The sequence below is a fragment of the Loxodonta africana genome, chromosome 25, assembly GCF_030014295.1.
Source record: "Loxodonta africana isolate mLoxAfr1 chromosome 25, mLoxAfr1.hap2, whole genome shotgun sequence".
Lineage (NCBI taxonomy): Eukaryota > Metazoa > Chordata > Mammalia > Proboscidea > Elephantidae > Loxodonta > Loxodonta africana.
In genome coordinates, this window is record NC_087366.1 from 33,213,948 (window position 1) to 33,234,620 (window position 20,673).

General features: G+C 40.4%; 1 protein-coding gene across 7 annotated transcripts in view; it reads left to right on the forward strand.

Annotated features, from left to right (window-relative positions):
- Window positions 1-20,673, forward strand: part of DISC1 (DISC1 scaffold protein) — a 419,870-nt gene that overhangs the window by 378,672 nt on the left and 20,525 nt on the right. For all 7 annotated transcript variants that reach the window (XR_010319406.1, XM_064276664.1, XM_064276663.1 and 4 more), the window contains one exon: window positions 9,260-9,536. Coding sequence is in view for 6 of the 7 variants with exons in the window: in XM_064276664.1 (XP_064132734.1) it covers window positions 9,260-9,536 (277 nt within the window). In the remaining variant the exon portion in view is untranslated. The remainder of the gene's footprint in view (window positions 1-9,259; window positions 9,537-20,673) is intronic.

Below are 20,673 nucleotides of genomic sequence, written 5' to 3' on the forward strand. Positions count from 1 at the left end.
AAGAAGGATAACTTGCGGGTGGAGTCCCAGAACAGGGAGGGGGGACAGAAAACACAGAGAAAATAGTTGAAGAACTCCTGACAGAAAACTTCCCTGACATCATGAAAGACGAAAGGATATCTATCCAAGATGCTCATCGAACCCCATTTAAGATTGATCCAAAAAGAAAAACACCAAGACATATTATCATCAAACTCGCCAAAACCAAAGATAAACAGAAAATTTTAAAAGCAGCCAGGGAGAAAAGAAAGGTTTCCTCCAAGGGGGAATCAATAAGAATAAGTTCAGACTACTCAGCAGAAACCATGCAGGCAAGAAGGGAATGGGACGACATATACAGAACACTGAAGGAGAAAAACTGCCAGCCAAGGATAGTATATCCAGCAAAACTCTCTCTGAAATATGAAGGCCAAATTAAGATATTTACAGATAAACACAAGTTTAGAGAATTTGCAAAAACCAAACCAAAGCTACAAGAAATGCTAAAGGATATTGTTTGGTCAGAAAACCAATAATATCAGATACCAGCACAACACAAGGTCACAAAACAGAACGTCCTGATATCAACTCAAATAGGGAAATCACAAAAACAAACAAATTAAGATTAATTAAAAAAAAATAATAATACACATAACAGGGAATCACGGAGGTCAATATGTAAAAGATCACAATAATCAAAAAGAGGGACTAAATACAGGAGGCATTGAACTGCCATATGGAGAGTGATACAAGGCGATATAGAATGATACAAGTTAGGTTTTTACTTAGAAAAATAGGGGTAAATAATAAGGTAACCACAAAAAGGTATAACAACTCTATAACTCAAGATAAAAGCCAAGAAAAACGTAACGACTCAACTAACATAAAGTCAAACACTATGAAAATGAGAATCTCACAATTTACTAAGAAAAACGTCTCAGCACAAAAAAGTATGTGGAAAAACGAAATTGCCAACAACACACATGAAAAGGCATCAAAATGACAGCACTAAAAACTTATTTATCTATAATTACGCTGAATGTAAATGGACTAAATGCACCAATAAAGAAACAGAGAGTCACGGACTGGATAAAGAAACACGATCCGTCTATATGCTGCCTACAAGAGACACACCTTAGAGACACAAACTAAAACTCAAAGGATGGAAAAAAAATATATCAAGCAAACAATAAGCAAAAAAGAAGAGGAGTAGCAATATTAATTTCTGACAAAATAGACTTTAGACTTAAATCCACCACAAAGGATAAAGAAGGACACTATATAATGATAAAAGGGACAATTGATCAGGAAGACATAACCATATTAAATATTTATGCACCCAATGACAGGGCTGCAAGATACATAAATCAAATTTTAACAGAATTGAAAAGTGAGATAGACACCTCCACAATTATAGTAGGAGACTTCAACACACCACTTTCAGAGAAGGACAGGACATCCAGTAAGAAGCTCAATAGAGACACAGAAGACCTAATTACAACAATCAACCAACTTGACCTCATTGACTTATACAGAACTCTCCACCCAACTGCTGCAAAGTATACTTTTTTTTCTAGCGCACATGGAACATTCTCTAGAATAGACCACATATTAGGTCATAAAACAAACCTTTGCAGAGTCCAAAACATCGAAATATTACAAAGCATCTTCTCAGACCACAAGGCAATAAAACTAGAAATCAATAACAGAAAAACTAGGGAAAAGAAATCAAATACTTGGAAAATGAACAATACCCTCCTGAAAAAAGACTGGGTTATAGAAGACATCAAGGAGGAAATAAGGAAATTCATAGAATGCAATGAGAATGAAAATACTTCCTATCAAAACCTCTGGGACACAGCAAAAGCAGTGCTCAGAGGCCAATTTATATCGATAAATGCACACATACAAAAAGAAGAAAGAGCCAAAAGCAGAGAACTGTCCCTACAGCTTGAACAAATAGCAAGCGAGCAACAAAGGAATCCATCAGGTACCAGAAGAAAACAAGTAATAAAAATGAGAGCTGAACTAAATGAATTAGAGAACAGAAAAACAATTGAAAGAATTAACAAAGCCAAAAGCTGGTTCTTTGAAAAAATTAACAAAATTGATAAACCATTGGCTAGACTGACTAAAGAAATACAGGAAAGGAAACGAATAACCCGAATAAGAAACGAGAAGGACCACATCACAACAGAACCAAATGAAATTAAAAGAATCATTTCAGATTACTATGAAAAATTGTACTCTAACAAATTTGAAAACCTAGAAGAAATGGATGAATTCCTGGAAAAACACTACCTACCTAAACTAACACATTCAGAAGTAGAACAACTAAATAGACCCATAACAAAAAAAGAGATTGAAACGGTAATCAAAAAACTTCCAACAAAAAAAAGCCCTGGCCCGGACGGCTTCACTGCAGAGTTCTACCAAACTTTCAGAGAAGAGTTAACACCACTATTGCTGAAGGTATTTCAAAGCATAGAAAATGACGGAATATTACCCAACTCGTTCTATGAAGCCACCATCTCCCTGATACCAAAACCAGGTAAAGACATTACAGAAAAAGAAAATTATAGACCTATATCCCTCATGAACATAGATGCAAAAATCCTCAACAAAATTCTAGCCAATAGAATCCAACAACACATCAAAAAAATAATTCACCCTGATCAAGTGGGATTTATACCAGGTATGCAAGGCTGGTTTAATATCAGAAAAACCATTAATGTAATCCATCACATAAATACAACAAAAGACAAAAACTACATGACCTTATCAATTGATGCAGAAAAGGCATTTGACAAAGTCCAACACCCATTTATGATAAAAACTCTTATCAAAATAGGAATTGAAGGAAAATTCCTCAACATAATAAAGGGCATCTATGCAAAGCCAACAGCCAATATCACTCTAAATGGAGAGAACCTGAAAGCATTTCCCTTGAGAACGGGAACCAGACAAGGATGCCCTTTATCACCGCTCTTATTCAACATCGTGCTTGAAGTCCTAGCCAGGGCAATTAGGCTAGACAAAGAAATAAAGTGTATCTGGATTGGCAAGGAGGTAGTAAAGTTATCACTATTTGCAGATGACATGATCTTATACACAGAAAACCCTAAGGAATCCTCCAGAAAACGACTGAAACTAATAGAAGAGTTTGGCAGAGTCTCGGGTTATAAAATAAACATACAAAAATCACTTGGATTTCTCCACACCAACAAAAAGAACACCGAAGAGGAAATAACCAAATCAATACCATTCACAGTAGCCCCCAAGAAGATAAAATACTTAGGAATAAATCTTACCAAGGATGTAAAAGACCTATACAAAGAAAACTACAAAGCTCTACTACAAGAAATTCAAAAGGACATACTTAAGTGGAAAAACATACCTTGCTCATGGATAGAAAGACTTAACATAGTAAAAATGTCTATTCTACCAAAAGCCATCTATACATATAACGCACTTCCAATCCAAATTCCAATGTCATATTTTAAGGGGATAGAGAAACAAATCACCAATTTCATATGGAAGGGAAAGAAGCCCCGGATAAGCAAAGCATTACTGAAAAAGAAGAAGAAAGTGAGAGGCCTCACACTACCTGATTTCAGAAGCTATTATACAGCCACAGTAGTCAAAACAGCCTGGTACTGGTACAACAACAGGCACATAGACCAATGGAACAGAATTGAGAACCCAGATATAAATCCATCCACGTATGAGCGGCTGATATTTGACAAAGGACCAGTGTCAGTTAATTGGGGAAAAGATAGTCTTTTTAACAAATGGTGCTGGCATAACTGGATATCCATTTGCAAAAGAATGAAACAGGACCCATACCTCACACCAAGCACAAAAACTAACTCCAAGTGGATCAAAGACCTAAACATAAAGACTGAAACGATAAAGATCACGGAAGAAAAAATAGGGACAACCCTAGGAGCCCTAATACAAGGCATCAACAGAATACAAAACATTACCAAAAATGATGAAGAGAAACCCGATAACTGGGAGCTCCTAAAAATCAAACACCTATGCTCATCTAAAGACTTCACCAAAAGAGTAAAAAGACCACCTACAGACTGGGAAAGAATATTCAGCTATGACATCTCAGACCAGCGCCTGATCTCTAAAATCTACATGATTCTGTCAAAACTCAACCACAAAAAGACAAACAACCCAATCAAGAAGTGGGCAAAGGATATGAACACACATTTCACTAAAGAAGATATTCAGGCAGCCAACAGATACATGAGAAAATGCTCTCGATCATTAGCCATTAGAGAAATGCAAATTAAAACTTCGATGAGATTCCATCTCACACCAACAAGGCTGGCATTAATCCAAAAAACACAAAATAATAAATGTTGGAGAGGCTGCGGAGAGATTGGAACTCTTATACACTGCTGGTGGGAATGTAAAATGGTACAACCACTTTGGAAATCTATCTGGCGTTATCTTAAACAGTTAGAAATAGAACCACCATACAACCCAGAAATCCCACTCCTCGGAATATACCCTAGAGATACAAGAGCCTTCACACAAACAGATATATGCACACCCATGTTTATTGCAGCTCTGTTTACAATAGCAAAAAGCTGGAAGCAACCAAGGTGTCCGTCAATGGATGAATGGGTAAATAAATTGTGGTATATTCACACAATGGAATACTACGCATCGATAAAGAACAGTGACGAATCTGTGAAACATTTCATAACATGGAGGAACCTGGAAGGCATTATGCTGAGCGAAATTAGTCAGAGGCAAAAGGACAAATATTGTATAAGACCACTATTATAAGATCTTGAGAAATAGTAAAAACTGAGAAGAACACATACTTTTGTGGTTACGAAGAGGGGAGGGAGGAAGGGAGGGAGAGGGTTTCTTATTGATTAATCAGTAGATAAGAACTGCTTTAGGTGAAGGGAAAGACAACACTCAATACACGGAAGGTCAGCTCAATTGGACTGGACCAAAAGCAAAGAAGTTTCCGGGATAAAATGAATGCTTCAAAGGTCAGCGGAGCAAGGGCGGGGGTCTGGGGAACATGGTTTGAGGGGACTTCTAAGTCAATGGGCAAAATAATTCTAGTATGAAAACATTCTGCATCCCACTTTGAAATGTGGTGTCTGGGGTCTTAAATGCTAACAAGCTTCCATCTAAGATGTATCAATTGGTCTCAACCCACCTGGAGCAAAGGAGAGTGAAGAACACCAAGGTCACACGACAACTAAGAGCCCAAGAGACAGAAAGGGCCACATGAACCAGAGACCTACATCATCCTGAGACCAGAAGAACTAGTTGGTGCCCGGCCACAATCGATGACTGCCCTGACAGGAGCACAACAGAGAACTCCTGAGGGAGCGGGAGATCAGTGGGATGCAGACCCCAGATTCTCATAAAAAGACCATACTTAATGGTCTGACTGAGACTAGAGGAATCCCGGCGGCCATGCTCCCCAGACCTTCTGTTGGCACAGGACAGGAACCATCCCCGAAGACAACTCATCAGACATGAAAGGGACTGGTCAGTGGGTGGGAGAGAGATGCTGATGAAGAGTGAGCTAATTATATCAGGTGGACACTTGAGATTGTGTTGGCAACTCTTGTCTGGAGGGGGGATGGGAGGATAGAGAGAGAGGGAAGCTGGCAAAATTGTCACGAAAGGAGAGACTGAAAGGGCTGACTCAATAGGGGGAGAGCAAGTGGGAGTACGGAGTAAGATGTATGTAAACTTATATGTGACAGACTGATTGGATTTGTAAACGTTCACTTGAAGCTTAATAAAAGTTAATAAAAAAAAATATTACCCTATGCTTTCATTTAGAAGTTTTGTTTATGTTTTATACTTTATTTATAATGTTTTACCTTTCACTGTCCATCACTGTCCTGTTTTCTCTTTCCCTGCCCTTTACTTTCACTGCCCTTTGATCTGCAATCTACTTGAAATTGATGTTGGTATGGTGCGAGTGAGTAATCATGATTTGTTTTCTTTGTCCTATAGCGACACCCAATTGACATAGTACGATATGTTGAAAAAGCTGCCCTTGCCCCACTACGTTTTTTCCTCTAATAATGCTTTTGTGGTATATTTCCCCTTGCAGTTCATTTGTGTCCTTATATTTAATGTATGTCTCTTGTAAGTAACATGTATTTGGGTTTTGAGTTTTTATTTCAGTCTAAAAGCGTTTGCCTTTTAATTTCAGGGTTTATCTAGTTATACTTAAATTAATTACTGATATGTTTGGATATACATCTTCCTGTCTTACTATTTGCCCCATCTGTGCTGTTTTCATTCTTGTCTCCTTTATTGCTTTCAGTGAAGCAATACTTAATCAGCGAAGTATTTATAATTTTTGAAATTTCTTATTTTCCCCATATTAGTTTTTTTTTGGTTATACGTATTTTTAACTTTCAGGTTAAAACTCATAAAAGGTTTAATATAAATCCTTGACTTTGTAAATAACCACTTTCACCATTTGCTGAACAATGCAAGGATCAGAGAATATTGTAATTCATGCATTTTAATTCTGTGTTATCTTTTAGACCCCAAAAGAAATTATTTTCCTGTTGTGTACAATCATTATTACTTAGCTTTACCCACATTTTTATTCTTTCCATTGCTCTTCATTCCTTTATGAATGTCCTTGCTTCTATCTGGGATCATTTCCTTTGCTGTGGATGTGCTGCCATGAGTTCTTGCAGGTCTTATTTATCAGCAAATGTCTTTATTTTACTTTTGAAGAAAATTCAATATGAGGTGACGGGAAAGACAGCACACAATACAGGGGAGGTCAGCACAATTGGACTAAACCAAAAGCAAAGAGGTTTCCTGAATAAACTGAATGCTTCGAAGGCCAGTATAGCAGGAGCAGGGGTTTGGGGACAATGATTTCAGGAGACATCTAAGTCAATTGGCATAATAAAATCTATTAAGAAAACTTTCTGCATCCCACTTTGAAAAGTGGTGTCTGAGGTCTTAAACGCTAGCAAGCAGCCATCTAAGATGCATCAATTGGTCTTAACCCACCTGGATCAAGGGAGAATGAAGAACACCAAGGACGCAAGGCAATTACAAGTCCAAGAGACAGAAAGGGCCACATGAACCAGCAACTACATCATCCTGAGACCAGAAGAACTAGATGGTGCCCAGCTACAACTGATGAGTGCCCTGACAGGGAACACAATGGAGAACCCCTGAGGGAGCAGGAGAACAGTGGGATGCAGACCCCAAATTCTCATAAAGAGACCAGACTTAATGGTCTGACTGAGACTAGAAGGACCCCAGTGGTCATGGTCCCCAGACCTTCTGTTGGCCCAGGTTGGGAACCATTCCCGAAGCCAACTCTTCAGACATGGATTGGACTGGACAATGTGTTGGAGAGGGATGCTGATGAGGAGTGAGCTTCTTGGATCAGGTGGACACTTGAGACTATGTTGGCATCTCCTGCCTGGAGGGGAGATGAGAGGGTAGAGGGGGTTAGAAGCTGATGAAATGGACACGAAAAGAGAGAGTGGAGGGAGAGAGCGGGCTGTCTCATTAGGGGGAGAGTAACTGGGAGTATGTAGCAAGGTGTATATAGGTTTTTATGTGAGAGACTGACTTGATTTGTAAACTTTCACTTAAAGCACAATAAAAATTATAAAAAAAAAGAAAATTCAATATGATTATATAATTCTAGATTGACAGTTATTTCCTTTCAACATTTTTAAAATGTCATTTTATTGTCTCCTGTTTTCCACCATTTCTGTCACCCATATGGCTGCTCCTTTGGAAGTTAATGCAATTTTTTTCTCTAGCTGCTTTTAAAATTTTCTTCTGTCTTTGGTGTTTATCCGTTTTACTATGACGTGCTTACGTGGGTTTTTTCTTTGATTTTTCCTTTTTGGGGATCGTAAAAAAAAAAGAAAAACAATGCCATTGAGTCGATTCTGACTCATAATGACTGTCAAAAACCAAAAACCAAACCCGTTGCCATCAAGTCGATCCCAACTCATAGCAACCCTATAGTGATGACTGTAGCACGTCCTAAATGTGTATTTGATGTCCCTTGTTAGTATTTAAAAATTCTTAGTTAATAAGTCATCTAACATTACTTCTTTTCTTGTTTTTCTCTTTCCTCATGTATCCATGGGCTTTAAAATACCTATGATTGATATGTCTAAGAAAGTAAAAGCCATGATGGAGAATTTCAGCAGAAAACTGTAATATATAAAAGAAAATCAAATATAAATTCTGGAACTGAAAAATAAAGTAGCTGAAATGTAGAACCCAATAGATGGATAGAAGAGCAGATGAGACACAGTAAAAGAAAGAATTATTAAATGAAAAATAGGCCTGTAGAAAATATCCAGCCTTAAACCAAATGAATGGATAAAAAAATATATAAATTTTCATTTAAAATCCCAGATTCTTGGCTTTCCTTGAAAAATCAGAACTTTTGTCAAACTGAGTTCATATTCTTTATAGCTTTAGTTGGCCTGTGCTGAGGAAGTGCTTCCTGTGGGGGGGATGACTAGCCAGAGTCCACTCCTCTCTATTGTTTCCCCCATGAGGCTAGACATCAGTTGTTATGATTTAGATCAACTCTGTCCTGCTTCACTCATTTATATTACCTGCATCTGAGTTCATGACCCATGTTGATAGATTCTAGCCATAGAATGGAGAACAAGACAGACAGAAACCCTCTCTCAGAAAAAAACAATAATTACATTTTAAAAAATGAGAATTTTAAATAAATACTCCAAAGGAAAAATACATAGTGCTAAGAAACCTGTTAGAAATTTCTAGTTGGGAGTCAGGGAAGGTTCCTCCCAAGGAAAGGATACTTAAGCTGAGATCTGAAGATAATAGGATTCAGATGGATGAAGGCTTGGGGGTCAGGAAGGGTGATAGGGTCATAGGGGAGGAATGTTTAGGCTGAGAAAACAGCACATGTAAAGTCAGAGAGAGTTGGGCATGTTTGGGGACTCAAAGAAAGCCCCCTTAGCTGTAGCACAGACATGGGAACTACTGAGTCTGGAGAAGTGTGCGGGATCTTGGGTGGCCCTGCAGACCAGGTAGTTGAGAAGTATCAACCACTTATTTCACTGTTACTTGATTGTATACAAATTTGTCCCCATGGACTCTTCTGGTTGAAATAATTCATCACTGTGAAATTAAGTTGTTAATTATAAAATTATTGGTAACATTTAACCAAGTAGGTAGGTATTCAGTTGGTGTGGTAAAACATCAGTGAATTAATTTCTGTGCGTTTGTTTTACTTCTGTTTTAGCTGCAAGAATCCACTGCTTGAAAAAGTGTGGGAAGCTGACTTGGAAGCTTGTCGGCTATTTATTCAGAACATGCAGCTGAAGGAGGCCAGGGGCAGCTTGAGTGTAGAAGATGAGATGCTGATGGGTGACTTGGAGGGCACCATCTTTACTGCTGCCACGGCCATCCCCTCCAGAGCCATCTCAGAAGATGGGAGGAAGACCCCTTTGCAGGCTGACGACGAGTGGAAGGCCCATCAGACCTCCTCTCCTCACTGTGCTGGCAGTGAACACAAAGAGGTGCCTGTCCTTTCCTCATAGCATCAGTAGGCAGCCTCTCCAGTGGGGGCTGCTTTGGGACCAGGCTCCAAGTGGGAGCAGTACGTATTGGATGGGTGTCTCACCTAACCATAGGATTTTTAAATGTTTTAGTAACTTTTGAATATGGTTACAAAACAATGTAGAATTTTTGTAGAAAAATTTTGACATTTTTAGTTCTAATTTTTATTCTAATTTAATAGCTTGTTGTTGTTGCTGTTAGGTGCTATCGAGTCGGTTCCACCTCATAGCGACCCTACAGGACAGAGTAAAACTGCCTCATAGGGTTTCCAAGGAGCGGCTGCTGGATTTCAACTGCTGACCTTTTGGTTAGCAGCCGAGCTCTTAACCACAACACCAGGGCTCCAACTTAATGGCTAGAGTTGGAATAGATAATCTAATATATAATTACTATAAATAAAAAAAAGAAAAATAGCACACATTATATATCATGTATATATACTTATATATAATATACATTATATATCATATAACACTAATTATATATTTAGAATCTATATATTGCAATAGCAATACATAATTATATATTAGAATAAATATTCTAGTAGGTTTATATGTCTGAGCATTTTTTAATAAAACAAGATCATAATGGATTTTGTAATCTTATTTCATTTTAAAAATCTAATACTTTGCCTAAAATGTATATATGAAAAATTAAAATATGTATTTAACTCTTTACCCTGAAGGCTGATCTAAATTACAGAGGACTCCCCTCCTCTCTTTCCCATCTCTTCTCTCTCTCTCCCCCGCGCCCCCCAGTCCCTCTCGCCTCTCTTTCTCTCTCTTTCCCCCCTCTATCCCTAACAAGATTCCTGTCAAAGAAAAAGTCCTTGGAAATTTTTTCCAATGTCAATGCCATGAGTGGAAGCTTTGGAGCTATTTTTCTGGCTAGGTGCCCAGGTGTTCTGAATATTAAAAGGGAATAAAAGCCTGGAGAGGTTGAAAGAACGTGACACTTCTCTTTGAGGTATTATGCTTGACGTTGGGTATGCAGACTCCCTCTGCATCTGCTGTTAACTCGCCTCAGGGTGAGGGAGCAGTGCCAGGACAGCTCCCACCACACTGCCTCTGTCTGTGGCGCGGGCGCTTCCGTCGGACTTGCCCAGTCACTTTTCACAGAGCCCAACACTTGCCGACAGGCCTTAAATGTCTTCTTCTTGGTTACTGCTTTCCGTACTGCCTGGAAATGAATACTTGACTATGTCTTTGAATTGCACAATCTTGTTAAGAACTTGGGCTGTGTCACACTCTGGAATCACTGCTGGCCCAGAAAAGTACTGCAGTAAATTGAGTGATTGATGATGTGGGTCCTTCTCAGCCAAGGCACTGGAAGTGGAACCTCTCAAAAACCTGCCCCAGCCTCTTGGTTAAAACCGTCCGTTCCTGTCGAGTCAATTCTGACTCATAGCAACCCTACAGAACAGAGTGGAGCTGACCCATAGGGTTTCCAAGGAGCAGCTGGTGGATTCGAACTGTCGGCCTTTTGGTTAGCAGCCAGGCTTTTAAACACTGTGCCACCAGTGGCCACGTTTGCAGTTAGGTGGCTTAAAGGGGTGTTTTGTATCCAGGGAGCATGGGGTGGCGGAAACAGCGGGCCCTTGGGGTGAGTTTCCATAGGTAGGGCTGGCACTCCAAAGGTGAGTGCAGAGCTCAGAGCCAGGGTAGACAGAACCAGATGAGACATGCGATGGGCGGACCCCGAGGCCTGGATTGATTTATCAGATCCACCGTCGACATCGACAAGAAGTTCCCTCCCTCACTCCCTCTGTCACTGTGCCACAAGTGCCCATCCAGTCTCCCTGGATGATCACTTTCCCAGGTGTCGAAGAATTGTTCTTCATTCATAAGATTATAGGCACCTGCTGATCTAACTATGTGGCTGTAGGAAACCAGAGCCATATTTGCCTAAATGTAGGCAGCTCTAGCCTTATCACTGAACAACACTGACGTCTCTAGTGAGTAGGAGGTCCAGGCTGGAACCGAGAGCACAAGCCCACCAGTGGCTGCCCCTCAGTGGTAAGGACTTCCCAAAGAGCTGCCCTGGTTCCCCTTCACCAAATTAAATGCCGAGGGTGTTGTATAGTTTTTTTCGTTGCTTTCTTGGGGGCTGAGGAGTGGGTGCAAAGGAGACTAAACCCTTTGCTAGCTTTCAATACCATCTTCCTGGTCCTGTACAGTGTACATCTTCTTGTTGCACATACTGTGTACCTGTTCCATGTACCATGTACCAGTTCCTGTACCATATACCTGCATCATATACCATATACCTGTTCCTATACCATGCTCCTGTTCCTGTATGTGCTCCTGCTCCATGTTCTTGTTCCTGTACGGTGTACCTGCTCCATGTATCATGTACCATGGACCTGTTACTGTTTTGTGTACCAGCTCCATATACCATTTACCTGTTTCTCTACCATGTACCTACTCTATGTATCTTGTACCATGTACCTATTCCTGTTTGAGGTACCTGCTCCATATCCCATTTATCTGTTCCTCTACCGTGTACCTACTCCATGTATCATGTATCATGTTCCTGTTTGAAGTACCCGCTCCATATACCATTTGCCTGTTCTACCGTATACCTGCTCCATGTAACACCATGCTCCTGTTCCTGTATGTGCCCCTGCTCCATGCACCATGTCCCTGTTCCTGTACCCTGTACCTGCTCCATGTATCCCATTCCTGGGACATGCTCTTTTATTACAGTGGTGGTTTTACATTCACAGAGGAAGTCAGTCATGCTTTTAACTGCTGAATACCAGAAATTTTAAAGATTATACAAGTTTTCTGAAAAAAAGGCAAAATTATTGGAATGGAAAACAGATTAGTTGTTGCCAGGGTTGTAGGAAGGGGTTGATTACAAAGGGCAACATGAGGGATTTGGGGAGGGGAGTGATGAGATCATTCTGTATCTTGATTTTTTATAGTGGTTACATGGCTGCAAATGTCTAAATCCATAAAACTGTATACCAGAAAAAGTATATTTTACTGTATATGACTTTATAAAAGTGACTAAGATTAAAGGAATAATATCTACCTATTTAACAAGATTGTAGATAATTGAATCTGGTATATTTGGCTCAGGACTATTCAGAAGACAGCGCAGCCTGGTGAAAAGAACCCAAGGCCCAGAGACTGTGTTCAAGTTAGGCCACTTGCAAGCTGTGTTTCCTCATCAGTTAAAAAAAAAAAGTGAGGATAATGAACACTACCTTATGAGCTTGTTACGAGGATTTAAATGAAACAATACATCTAAAAGTGAGTGACATACATAAAACAAGTAGCCATCTATTCGACTCTGATTCATGGTGGCTTCAGGTATATCAGAGTAGAACTGTGCTCCATAGGATTTTTCAAGGCTGATTTTTCAGAGATGGATTGCTAGGTTTGTCTTCTGAGGTGCCCCTGGGTGGATTTGAACTGCCAGCCTTTCGATTAACAGCCAAACACATTAACAATTTGCACCACCCAGGAACTCCATGGATAACAATAAAAACGACAAACCCCTTAACAATAAAAACGACAAACCCCTTGCCATCTACTTGATTCCAACTCATGGGAACCATATGTGTTACAGAGTAGAACTGCTCTGTAGGGTTTTCTTGGCTATAATCTTTATGGAAGCAGATTGCCAGGCTTTTCTTTTGAGGCACCTCTGGGTAGACCTGAACCTCCAACCTTTCACTTAGCAGCTGAGCGCGTTAACCATTTGCGCTACCCAAGGACTCAGACGCATTTATAGTAGAGGTTTAATAAATGTTAAATTTTTTTGTCATTATTTCTGGCAGTCACAAAAACATTCAAATCTTTTAAAGGTCAGCAGTTTGAATCCACCAGCCGCTCCTTGGAAACCCGATGGGGCAGTTCTACTCTGTCCTTGTAGGGTAGCTATGAATTGGAATGGATTCGACGGCAACTTTTTTTTTTTTCTTTCCTTTATCAAGAAGCAGAAGTGAGCAGTGAAAGATAATCCAAAAGAGAAAGGTTTAGTAAAGAAAAAATCTTGTCTGTGGTTAGGTCCCAACCTTTGGATTACTGACGGCACAGAGAACTAATTACCAGGGGCTTTGTTAGGAAGGTGTGGTTGCTTTCCTGCCTGAGTTTTCCAGGGAGTCATTGAAGTCTGGGTAGTTGAATTCTTATCCTGTGGCTAATATATCTGTTTGCTTTGCTGCCCTGAGATGATTTTGTTTTGAAGCTTCCCGCTGGGTTTGGCCATCCCACACTGGTTTCCTTAGTGAAGTATGATGCCCTGAGGCAGTCAATTTCTGCTTGACCAAATCTCCCATGAAAAATCGCTGACTTCTTACAGAGCTCCGGGGAGTTGATTTCCAAAACCTTTTCTGTGCTTATCTGTCCAGTGTGGGTATATGATTTTAGTGGGACTTTGTGCTTTGTCATTCATTAAAGCCTTTACTGTGTTTATGGGCCCTGCCTGGCTGCTCAGCACCATCTCCCCCATTCTACAGCTGAGCGTATTAAGGCAAAGTGATTTGCTTTGGTCTTTGTTACAGAGGAAGTCAGCACCAGGGCAAAGGACCAGTTTTAGCATGCACTTCCCCAAATTGGAAGAATTCTCTTTTCTTCCAGTTTCATTACAACTTTCCTCCAAGCCTCCCCGCGGACTCTGGAAACAATCAGGAGCTACTGGCCCTGGTTTATAGATGTTACAGAAATTGCACAGGGGCCAGACAGAAGCTGGGGTAATCAGTGAGCCCAGCTTCCTCTGTTGTGAAGTTGCTCTTGCATACTTGCTATTCTGGCCCTTATACCTGGTAATTCTTCCTTTCCTGTCTGCTGCTGCCCTGCTGGGGTGCTTACTGCTTCTCCTGCATAATGGGCTCCCCTCCTGCAGAGTTTCCTGCGCAGTATCACTCTTCCTCTCTTCGCCATCTACTTCCTTCCCAGCCTAGTAGCTACTACCAGAGGCTAGTTGACCAAGGCCAAGAGAGGACCTGGCAACTTTCACCCATTCTATCCAGTATTTGAGTAGCCAGCGTGCTACAAAGATGAAAGGCTTTAAGCGGTAAGATACAACAAGACAGTGCAGTTTTATTTGTTCAGATTTGCATCTCCAGTGATTGCTGTAGGTATCCCCATTCTTTTTTCCACAATTGCATGTGAAAAGAAGCTGGAACATGGCATCTGTGGTTAAGAGTTGTGTCCTTATCATTTTAAACTGATCATTGCTGTTAGCTGCCTTCAAGTCAGCCCCCAACTCATGTTAACCTCATGCACAGTGGAATGAAATGTTGCCAGATCCTGCGCCATCACCATGATCAGTTGTGGATCAGACTGTTACGAACCATGGGGTTTTCATTGGCTGATTTTCGGAAGTAGATGGCCAGGCCTTTCTTCCTAGTCCATCTTAGTCTGGAAGGTCTACTGAAATCTGTTCAGCATCATAGCAACACACAAGCCTCCACCGACAGACGGCTGGTGGCTGCACATGAGGGACTCTGGCAGTTAATTGAACCTGGGTTTCCGGCATGGAAGGTGTGACTTCTACAACTGATCTGGAAAAGCAGTTGCCATCGGTCTACACTGACTCGTGGAGACCCCATATGTCAGAGTAGAACTGTGCTCCATAGGGTGTTCAATAGCTGATTTTTCTTAAATAGATCACCAGGCCTTTTTTCCAAGGCTCCTCTGGATGGACTCGAACCACCAACCTTTCATTTAGCAACTGAGCACATTAACCATTTGCACTACCTAGGGACTCCAGACTAATCTTTAATTCTAGCAAATATCTCAGGTGCAGGGCTGATTCTTCCAGAACAGCTGAAAACTTACTTTGACCCTCTAATGATCAATTGCTTCATCAGTGAAATGGGGATTAAAAAGCCAGTCCTCGTACAGCAGGATTCTGAACTGCATGCTCCCTTGATCTGTCTGGCTCTGAGCCTGTGCAATGACACAGGGAAGTTGTTTCCTGACCTATCAGCTGGTTTTCCTCTTGTTTAATGTCTTTGAGAGAAAACAAAGAGTGAGGGAATGAAGAAAAGTTCTGCCTTCACTAAAATTGACTTGCTGCATGCAAACCTAACAGTCTTATCCCAAGAATAGAATAGAAGCATTCAGGACACAGCCAGAATTGGTAATTGGTAAATATTAAGTCTTTCCAAGGCCTTTTACTGGGTCTTTATGGAGACAAGGACTCTCTTTTCACACGAATATTTCATTGCTTTTTGTAGCATTTATTTCAATTATGTAATTAGAATTTTAGGTGCAACTGCCCAAGTAGGCTTAGAAACAAACAGAACGCAATCCATAGGAACAACAGTGACAGGCGCACCTGATGGCTCCGCATCTGGTCGCCCTTGGTCGCCGAGCACCACAGGCGTGCACAGGCCAACCTGCAAGTCGGTAAGAGAGGGGCTGTTAAGAGGGGCTTCTGCTGCAGCACGTTTGCTGGTTCCTGCTGGTTCTCTCAGTTAATTAACGTTATCAGTTTGTCAGCTTCTGCTGCCCACCCAAGGGAAGGAAGTGGGATCCTCTCATCTGCCTGCTTTCCCTCCTTTTGGAAAATTGTGGAACCACCTTCTGGCCACAGGGCCTATCTGTGCCACTTCTTCCAGTAATTAAAAATAGCTCAGTGCTTCTGAGGAAAACAGCCTCTGGGCTCTGGAGACTCTTTCACCTTGGAAATTTCCACTGGCTTGTCAAAGGCACTCACTTAAGAACACTGAGAGATGGATGGCAGGGTGGTCACCACCTGCCAGGCGAGGACTAGCTTAGGTATTTGCCACAAAGGAAGCACAAGGGCTGACTTATCTAATGCATATGCAGTTGTATTAGTTTCCTTGGGTAGGTTACCAGTTGCCCTTGAGTCAATTCTATCTCATGGCAAACTCACATATGTTACAGTAGAACTGTGCTTCATAGGCTTTTCAATGGCTGATTTTTCAGCAGTAGATTGCCAGGCCTTTCTTCTGAGGCATCTGGGTGGATTCCAACTGTCAATCTTTCACTAGCAGCCAAGCACATTGGTTAACCCTTTGCCCTAACCAGGGGCTCCCTAGGGTAGGCAGGAGGCCTGAATTGAACTTCAGGAATCTCCTGTGTGGACGTTGATCCTCCCTAAGCCCAAGCTTTACTGGAACAACTTTTTCAGTGGCTTATTTAATGCCTTTCCATCCCATCCACACCAGCATTTTTACCTTGCCCACCATTGGCCTTTTCTTTCTTTTTTTTTTTTTTAAGTCCCCAATGGCTTTACTGGGGTCATTGATTCTAGCAGAGCAGACCCAATATATAACATAATGTAGGAGCCTAAGCCCTACAAGCCTGACTAGTAGTGTGAGAAGGGAGAGTGGCTGTTCACTCTTCTTCCTCTGGGGGATGACCACAACGCCCTGTGCGAGAAAGAGTAGAGACCACCGTAAATACATCCCCCATCTCTTCCAGGGAGCTGCAGGTGCCTGACACTCTGTATGAGACTGTAAAGCATGCTTTAGCTTGTACAGGATGACATCCAGAGCCAGGATGAAACACTGGCACTTAAAAACAACAACTCTCATAGACTCATGATTGCATAGTTTACAAAAAAGTTTTAAATTTCCATTTTTTTTTTACCTCAAATGAAAGTTGGTATTCGGTTCTGTTCCCACAGTCCCCTCTTTATACTCTTGGCAGTTCAAATTTTCTTAGCAACGGGCACCTTGCAGAGCACATTCCCCTTAAAGTGAAATTCCCCAGCTAGAGCCCATTTTGATTTTTTTATCTAAAAGGGTCTTGTGATTTGATGTCACAATCCCTTGAATCTGAATCCTTGTGTTAAACAGATTATTTAGGTGGTAGGTGATGCTATGAATCTCATTTACAAGTAGATTTTTCCTCAGAAGTCTTCAGTAGCGTTTGGCCTTATTCAACTTTGACATTCAAGCTGAGTGTGCTAAGAGGAAAGCAGTCCAAATCCTTCTGAATAATTAAAAAAAAGAACTTTTCAAGAATTTTCCTTCATGTAAATTAGAAACCACAGCCTAATTAACATATATGAATTATCAGGCAATTTTTTCTTTTATCGATCTCATTGGCTCTGTTAATTAACTATTTAGAACTGGTTTCTCAGGATCCTCTTTGTAACAAGCTTGCAGATGCTTGAAGACAATTCACTGCTTGCTCTGACCTAAAGATGTCTAAATATTTCAGATGTTTTCCTTACCACTTTTGACATCTGTATTCTTTTAGAAGAAATATCCACTTACTCAGGGAGTAGCCGTGTAATTTGGATATTTGGACGAACACTTGTATTATGCGGAGTAATAAAAATGGACCCTTAGTGTCCTAACCTGTGCCTCTGCTGATTGGCATTTGCACAGTGACAGTAAAATTCCACCTTTTATGTGGGAAGAGGAATTCTTATCATAAAATCTATTTCAAATAGATTTTTGAAAGATATTTCTTGTGGTATGGAGGGGCATCTGTCTGAGGTAAATATTCTCTATGTAGACAATATGAAAAATAACAAAGAAAACCATATAGTATTCCTGGAATGTATTTGCCAAGCAAATATTTTGGAAAACAGCCCTAAAAAGTATATTGAAAGCTGTGATTTTAATACCAAACTAAGGAAACGCTTTAATGTTCCAGCTAAGCTCGTGGATGGTGGCAATTGCAACTGGTTTACCTCAAGGTACAGGAGAGGGAATGAGACTTAATAGAACAAATATCATGTTGCCAAAGTCACAATTTTGGTTTGTAAGCTCTATGCATGCAGTACGGGTTTTGTTGTTGTCGTTATTGTTTTGTTTTTAATTTAAATACCGCCATGGCTCAGCAGTTCATAATTTCAGGTGGCTTAACAACCATAAGGAAAGACAGGTCCGTCACCTGTCCTTTACCGTGTCATCTGTGACTTTCACTATAAAAAATATATATATTTTTATGGATAGGCAACTATTGTTGGTGCCTTATTACAAGATCAAGGAAAATAGGAACCTGTAACAACTGGTCGAGTTCTGGCTAAGAGTATGATATCCCAGATGGAACCTCCACATTAGAGTCACCCATATTCACCCTTGCCCTACACCACCTGATCCCAGTGAGGGTAGAAACAATTGATGATTTAAAAAAAAATTATTTTTTGTTGTTATTGAAAATATACACCAATTCAACAATTTTTACATGTACAGCTCTGTGCCATTGATTACATTCTTCAAGTTCTGCAACCATTCTCACTCTTTTCTGAGTTGTTCTTCCCCCATTAACATAAATTCACTGCCCCGTAATCTCCCTGTCTACGTTTTGAATTTCTGTTGTCAATCTGATCCCGTATAGATAGTTCTTAAAAGAGCACAATGCTCAAGGCAGACATTCTTCGCTAATTAAGCTAAACTATTTTTTTTTTTTTTGGTTTAAAGAAGACCTCAGGGGATATAATTGCTTTAAGTTTTAAGGTTTAACGTTTACCTCGGGGCAATAGTTTTGGGGATTCATCCACCCTCCATGACTCGAGAAAGTCTGGATTCTATAAGAATGTGAAATTCTATTCTGCATTTTCCCCCTTTTGATCAGGATTCCTCTTTAGAATTTTCGATCAAAACATTCAGTAATGGTAGCGAGGCACCATCAAGTTCTGGTCTCAGGGCAAAGGAAGCAGTTGTTCATGAAGGCAATTAGCCACACATATAATTAGCAATTGCTGACTTTAAAGTACAGCCCAATGCATTTCCCATAGGAAGTAGATACCTCCCAGGTACTTGTTGATTTTCTCATATTAATTTTAAAATCATAGCAATACTTCTTACTTCAGCTATGAGAGTTTCCTTTTTCTATTGCTTGACACCGTTTTAGGGGTCATACTCCTTCTCTCTTTATAACTGCTTTTGACAGCATATTAAAAAGTCAGCTCTTTACATGTTCTTGATCCAATGACTTAACCCAAAGTGTAGCGTCTACTCAAATTTATGGTAGATCTCCACTTAGGTATACCATTCTGAAAATATATGCTCTGTGAGGTGTGTAGAATTTTCATAAATAAAGTTGGCCACTACAGCAGAACCTGCCTAACCAGCAATTTAACCTGAAGTTTCCCGTTCCAAACGCACTTTCTATGGAATAAAAATAATAAATGTAATTCACTCATCACTCTAGATATAGCCTGATAAAATATTGCCACCAGACACTTGTTGTTATCAAAACAATTTTTATTATTATATGTTTCCTAAATTTTGAATACGAGCTGTCCTTTTAGAATTTTAGATGTTGATTTTTTTCAAATTTCATGTTCGCTGCCCTTGAAGCTGCTCTGACTCATGACAGCTTTATGTACAGGAGAACAAAACGTTGCCCACTTCTGCAGTGTCCCCACAATCACCGGCATGTTCAAGTCCATCATGCAGCTGTCGTGTCAATTCGTCTCACTGAAGGTCTTCCATCCCCTCACTGGCCCTCTGCTACACCAAACATGATGCCCTCCTCCAGTGATTGATCCCTCCTGATGAGGTGTCCAAAGCAAGCAAATTGGGCAATGTGTTGTTATGAACCATAAGGTGTTCATTGGCTAATTTGCAGAAGTAGATCAGCAGGCCTTTCTTCCTAGTCTGTCTTAGTCTGGAAGCTCTGCTAGAACCTGTCCACCATGGGTGATGCTGCTGGTATTTGAAATACCAGTTGAATAGCTTCCAGCATCACAGCAACATGCAAGCCACCATTGTATGACAATATGACAGATGTTGTGGTCAAATTTCATAGGAAATTTTATGGGAAAGATATCCAAATAAAAAAGTCCTTTGAGATCCTGGCCATGGTGTTTGTAACTGTGTCTTCTACCAGTCTGTGTGGTTAGACATCTGCTCGGGTTAGCAACTGAATGCATTTTGGATCTGGATATAAACTTTAATAGCTGCATGTTTTTAGAAAGTCATTTCAATAGGAAAATCCTGCTCAACAAAAGAAATCCTATGTTCTGTTTTAAATCATGCTCCCTGAGTTTGGCGGGTAGGACAGAAATTTGACATCAGCTCTAATTCAACACAGCTGAACATTTCTGCCCAAACAGTCAAGTCTACAGATTTTGATCATGAGGTGAGTTAAGCAAATTATGTTTGAAATATTGCCTGGCTGATTTGGTGCTACTGAATTGTACCCGTGTGCA